General features: G+C 36.5%; 1 protein-coding gene across 3 annotated transcripts in view; it reads left to right on the top strand.

The window, feature by feature from the left end:
- The window catches only part of nrp2a (neuropilin 2a), a 250,386-nt gene that overhangs the window by 228,983 nt on the left and 15,403 nt on the right, over positions 1 to 6,000 (top strand). For all 3 annotated transcript variants that reach the window (XM_079616686.1, XM_079616685.1, XM_079616687.1), the window contains 3 exons: positions 421 to 504; positions 959 to 1,120; positions 5,359 to 5,618. In XM_079616686.1, the coding sequence (XP_079472812.1) occupies positions 421 to 504; positions 959 to 1,120; positions 5,359 to 5,618 (506 nt within the window). The remainder of the gene's footprint in view (positions 1 to 420; positions 505 to 958; positions 1,121 to 5,358; positions 5,619 to 6,000) is intronic.

The raw sequence follows: 6,000 nt of genomic DNA, 5'->3' as shown, positions 1-6,000 counted from the left end.
TTTTTTTTTTTAGCATAATGGATTGGAGGTCCTATATATTAGTATGTATATGTGTGTTGTCTTCATTCAACACCCCATGGTATGCCTGGTTTTTCTCCCTACAGCAACGCTATCCATCAGTCTGATGTCATCATTTAAGACAGATGTAAAGACCTGCAGGCGATACAGGGACCAAATTATAGTTTTGCACAGTATTGCATACTGTGCACATAGTTTATGCTCCCCTCTGCGCTGACATAAATTTCCGAGTTTGGAGCTTTATGATTTAATTTATGAATATCTGACTCATGGCTGGCTGCATAATTAAAATGAAAGGGAATCTCATTTGAAATGGAAAGAAAAAAAGAGATTTGTTTGAATGGGAAATGCATTCTGTTCTGGGTTAAGATACGATTGTTAATTATGCGTTTCCATCCACAGAAACCTCCACACCAGCTGTAGAGACATCCAAACCAACTCAGCCTTCCTCTGTAGAAACCAGCACAACACAGAAACCCAGTCCAGGTGAGTTACAGTTCAAGCACGAATACATTTCATAAACACAATAAACCTCCAGAAATCATCCACGTTTTGGTTGTTGTCGCATGCATATGTGGAATGGGAGCAGCTACTGTACCAGTAAGGCACAGAAACTGTATTTTCCAAGATAAATGTTGCTTTAGTAAAGTTTGTGTGATCGCTGTGTACATGCTACAATATAGAATATATCACAACAACATAAATCTGTAAGCACACTTACACCACTTTTTTTATTCAATACATATCCCTTCCCCTTTAACATAAGTAACACTATCATGATTTCCAGTGGATTGTTTGGCAGAATTGTTGTCATTTCTTTATTTTTGAACAGCTGAAGTCAAAGGTCAGAGCTCAGTTTTGCTTAAAGTGCCTTTAGCCGTCCAATGTTTTGCCAGGGTTGATGAATATTAATGCGAATGTATTGATGTATTCTTTTCAGTTACCAGTGCTGCCCTGCCATCTCACAAAGGACTGTGTGATTTTGAGCAAGGATTGTGTGGTTGGACCCTTGACCCGGATTCTGACCTCAGCTGGGCGCTACACAGCTCCAGCAAAAGCACCGCCTTGGGTCAAAGTCAAGATCTCTCCATGGGCTCAAACAGTGAGTATTACACACGCACGCGCACACACACACACACACACTGTGTGCACAAATACACACACATTTGCATGCATAGAGAGGTTGTCATGCCTGTAGGCTCTTGACTGTTTTTATGCTTGGAAAGAAACGCATTGCATTTACACAACAAAACTTTTTTTTTTTTTACATTATATTATTATACATTACAATAAGTTACATTATATTATAATATGGGACAACAGTTAACAGTTTAGCATCATTATACAAACATTTATTATATTTAAATTAATTATAATTGATCATATTTGTTTCTTTATTATATTTTAAGATATTATTTGTATAATATTTATACTAATATATATATATATATATATATATATGAAATATTATAAATATATTATTTTATAATATAAAATAATATTAATTTACCTTTACAAAAACTTAGTTAATTATAGTTCAGCATCATAAAAAAATATTTTATACATATATATAGGCTATATATATAGTAATTAAATAAATATATTATATATAAATTATAAATCTCAATTGTATAATATTTTCTAATGTAATTTTTATAATATTTTATAAAGATATTTCTCATTTTCAAATTTTATTAATCATTAGTTTTAATTAACTATTTTGCTGTTTTGAAATTTTCTTCACACTTCTTAACTAGTTTTACAAGCTTTACTGCCATTCTAAAGCAGCTTTTCTATAAAAGATCATGCTGGCAAAGTTTTGGCAATGAACATCTTGGCTTGCACTAAACCAGTACTAACCAGCATAATACCAGTGCATTACAATGACATTGATGCCAGTGTAAACTCAATCAACAGACAATTTTGCCCCTTGTTCTGTGTAATATGACTTCATTCAGAGTAACGTTTTTACGCCTCACCCCAAAGACAAGCACTTGGACTCTTCCCAGCCCTTTCTATCCCCAGTATGTGCTCTCGTAAACTCCTGTGACCTCATTCCCTCTGTACACGGCGGTCTGCTTCCCACATGTCTGACACTGGCATGGGATCTAGAAGAGGAAAACAGGATGAATGCTCGGCATGCTTTCTCTCTTCCTTTCTCCCTCCCGAACACTGTCACACTCCCTTTATTTCTACCCCATGACACATCGCAATTAGAAGCGTACACCAGGAACAAAGCATGACAGTGAAGACAGAAATAATTTTGCACTGCTGAAACAATCCCTTCACAACAATCACAATGTTTGTCAATAAGAAAGCAAAAATGACCATATTTACTGTCTTAATACACCTTTATGGTCTTGTTGTGAACGATTGTGAAATGCAAAACTTTGCTTTTGCCTCCCTTTTTTAAAATCTGGCTTCATTCCACATTTTTATTTCTTTTCTTCATCAGTATTTGGTTTCATTCTGGAATACACCAGCTTACGGAAGTAAAATGTGTTACCATTTCAAGTTGGTAAGTAAAGCAATATGCCACTCGAGGGCATGTGTTACTGGGATTTCACCATGTTTGAGACAGGTGTTGACATGGTAAAATCACTGTAATGCTGGGTCTCTCTCTCTCTCTCTCTCTCTCTCTCTCGAGTGACATATTGCTTTTATAAAAAGGCAGCAACCGCAATATGACGGGGACACAAACGTTCACAAAATAATTGCATTAACTATTAACAGTAAACTATAAATAATTATTTCGCCTAACTATAGACTGTCTAAGGTTGCCAAACATTACTATATAATTCAATTGATGTGAGGTCACTGGTTTGCATATGTTGGCTGTTTTACAACAGCTTCCAATGTGGCTCATTCTGTCAGATTTTAGAGCTGAAACAATTAGTTTGCATTAATGTTATTGATTTAACATATTTTCAATTATACACCACCACCAAAAGTTTTCTATTTTATTACAGTATATTAAAAAAATTAATTCCTGTGATGGCAAATCTGATTTTTCAGTCTTCAGTGTCACACTATCCTTCAGAAATCATTCTAATATGCTGATTTTCTATTCAAGAAACATTTATTATTATTATTAATATTAAGAACAGTTGTGCTGCTTAATATTTTTGTGGTTAAAAGAACATAAAAACATAAAAAGAACATAATTTACTCTATAATTTTTATATATATATATATATATATAATTAACTCAAATTTTGATTAATGTAATGGATCCTTGCTGAATAATAATATAATATAATATAATATAATATAATATAATATAATATAATATAATATAATATAATATAATATAATATAATATATGTGATGTAGACATTGCTAAGCAATACCGTTTTAATCATTCATTTTAATTTCCAAAACATTAAAGAAGTAAGAAGCATTGCAATTTCCCAGAACTCCTTTCTGGAAGTTCAATAACCCCTTATATTAGTCTCTTTCAGCTGTTGTGTGGCAAAGGGTTAAACCCGAGTATCTTTATTTGACTTCAGAGGCGCAGATTCTTGTGGAAAAACTGCATTTCCAGCCATGTATTCCAGTCCTTCACCTGCCTTCCAGGCGGATATTTGCATAGACTTCCATGTACTTAGAGCCTCTTTCAAGAGATCATTATTCGTTTCCCCTTATATATAGTACTTATGATCAAAAAGGGGATTTTTCTTTCACATCAATAAAAGATATTCACTATTCCCCCCCTTCACATCTCCTCATATATGCATTCCCAGTGACGTTAAGGGGATTGTTATTCTAAACCTATTTTAAATTCATTGCCTTGGAAAATTTTAAATGCTCTCTCTGAAAGACTTAACAAGCCGTGCCGACAGCTGCAAGGTGTTATAGGCGGTTTTTGACAGTTCTCAAAATGTTTAAGACTCCAATAGGTCACATGTCTCCTCCTCGTCCAATCGGTTCACTCAGAGAGATGGCGGCCGCCACCACATGAGCTGTCTTTTGACCTTGAAACGTCTGGAAAGATTATTCACGAATATATAGATAGATAAAAGAGTGTGCACCTGTCTCGCCGCTCTTTCTTCACCGTAGGGGTCATGCCTTGCTCCCACTTAACGCTCTTTCACTCCCGGCTTAGCAAACAGACACCTCCCGTCACCTAAAATGCCTACAGTAGAGCCCAGTGGGCCACCGTCGCTCACGAAAGACACTAATACTAATGACGAGGCGCTTGACTTTTCCCACAGTGACACACTTGACTTTTCCGTATAATCACACAGCGTGATGTTTAGGCGAATCATGTTGCTCGAAAACACAGTTTGAGTTCAGGAAGTTCTCTTCGGCTGTTTGATTGGTTTGACCCAAAATGACATAATCCAGACTGTTAAAATGTCATGTGTTAAAAGGACATCTTGCCCAGTAGGGAATAAACAAGAGTACATGCCACTAACCAAAAGGTTTTATCACTTGTTAAATACTAGTCAAATTAAAAGAGATGTGGACAAAGTCTCTTTAAGACAAATAATTTCACTCGGCGGCCATCTTTGAAATGTTATATCAGTCATGCATCCTCTTTGAATGGGGAAACATCAAATTCTCCAAAGCTGTTCACCAAGCTTACGATTAAATTTAATATTTGAAATCACCAATGAAATTTGACAACAACTGTATCATAAATGCAGTTTATTATGCTCAAATAGCGCTAAAGAAGCTTATTTGTCAGGCTGGAGTGCATTGTCAGTACTAAGTGCGTGTCTCAGAACATTGACTGTTTCTAAAGATCTTTTTCACAGCAGCGCCATCTTTGATTTTTAATGGGAATGAAAGCGAGGCTGTGAGGGATAGATATACATCTCTTCAGTGGGTTATTTCATTAGTTTTTTTAATTGTTCTGCTGATGAAACTATTTTTCCAAGAAATTTTAGTGGACAAAAAACTTGTCATTGAAAAAAAAGATGTCATTGAAAACACGGTAATCCCTCACAGGGTCGCTTTCATACCTGTCCATGGTGCTGCTCTGAATAAGGTCTATAGCAACCGGAGCATCTAACGGCTACAGCTGTAGTGGCGTGATGACTTTACTATTCTCCGATTGGCTCTTTTATTTAGGAGGCGGGACTAACTTTTTCCTTCCACTAATTCCGGCATACAGATAGATTTTTTTATTTGTCCACCGTAAATTTGTTTCCACCGTAGATGCTTACATAATAATACAAACACACAAAACATATTAAGAACATGAACATATAAACATATACACAGAAAAAAACGAAAAGAAAAAAAAAACAGTGTACTGTCTTCATATATATAAAGTTGTTGATGCTGACATGGACAGACTGTATAACACACTTTATTATGTTTGTTCTTTCATAGGTTTGGGAAACTACCTTTACATTGAGGCCAGTCCTGAGACCCAGGGCCAGAAAGCCAGACTGTTCAGTCCCAGTGTGGATCCTGACACCGGACCTCTCTGCCTGATCTTCTCCTATCAGCTGGAGGATCAGGCAACACTCAGGGTCCTGCTGCAGAACAAACACCAAGAGGAAACCCTCCTCTGGTCCCAACGTGGAGACCAGGAGCCCATCTGGAAAGAAGGACGGACCATCATACCTCGATCTCCAAATGAATTTCAGGTAAGCAGATTAGACATGATAAAAAGTTGAATATCTTTTAAACTGTGATGTTTGGTAAACAGAGTTCTGTCATTGCAACTCTCGGAGAGATTGGGATGGTAATGGATATGGCAATCTTGGTGGAATAGATCTGCTATGCTGTTGCTGCTGCTGCTGCAGAGCAAGAACAGAGAATTGCTACTGCCGATACATTCACAGACATGCTGCTGCTGCACATATAACATACATGAAATAACCTCCGTGGCAGATGTATACAGGTGGAGCTGGGGAAGGTGGAGGTTTCTGGAGGGCACTGCCGACAATGCCAAGTATTTGAATATTGAGCAGAAAGCTCATTGGCTGCTGCAACCAATCAGCTGCACCATGTAGATAACTATGTGAT

This window comes from Phoxinus phoxinus (assembly GCF_949152265.1).
Source record: "Phoxinus phoxinus genome assembly, chromosome: 6".
Classification (NCBI taxonomy): Eukaryota; Metazoa; Chordata; class Actinopteri; order Cypriniformes; family Leuciscidae; genus Phoxinus; species Phoxinus phoxinus.
The sequence above is the reverse complement of the archived record's forward strand: the minus strand, read 5'-3'. Positions and strand labels throughout refer to the sequence as shown.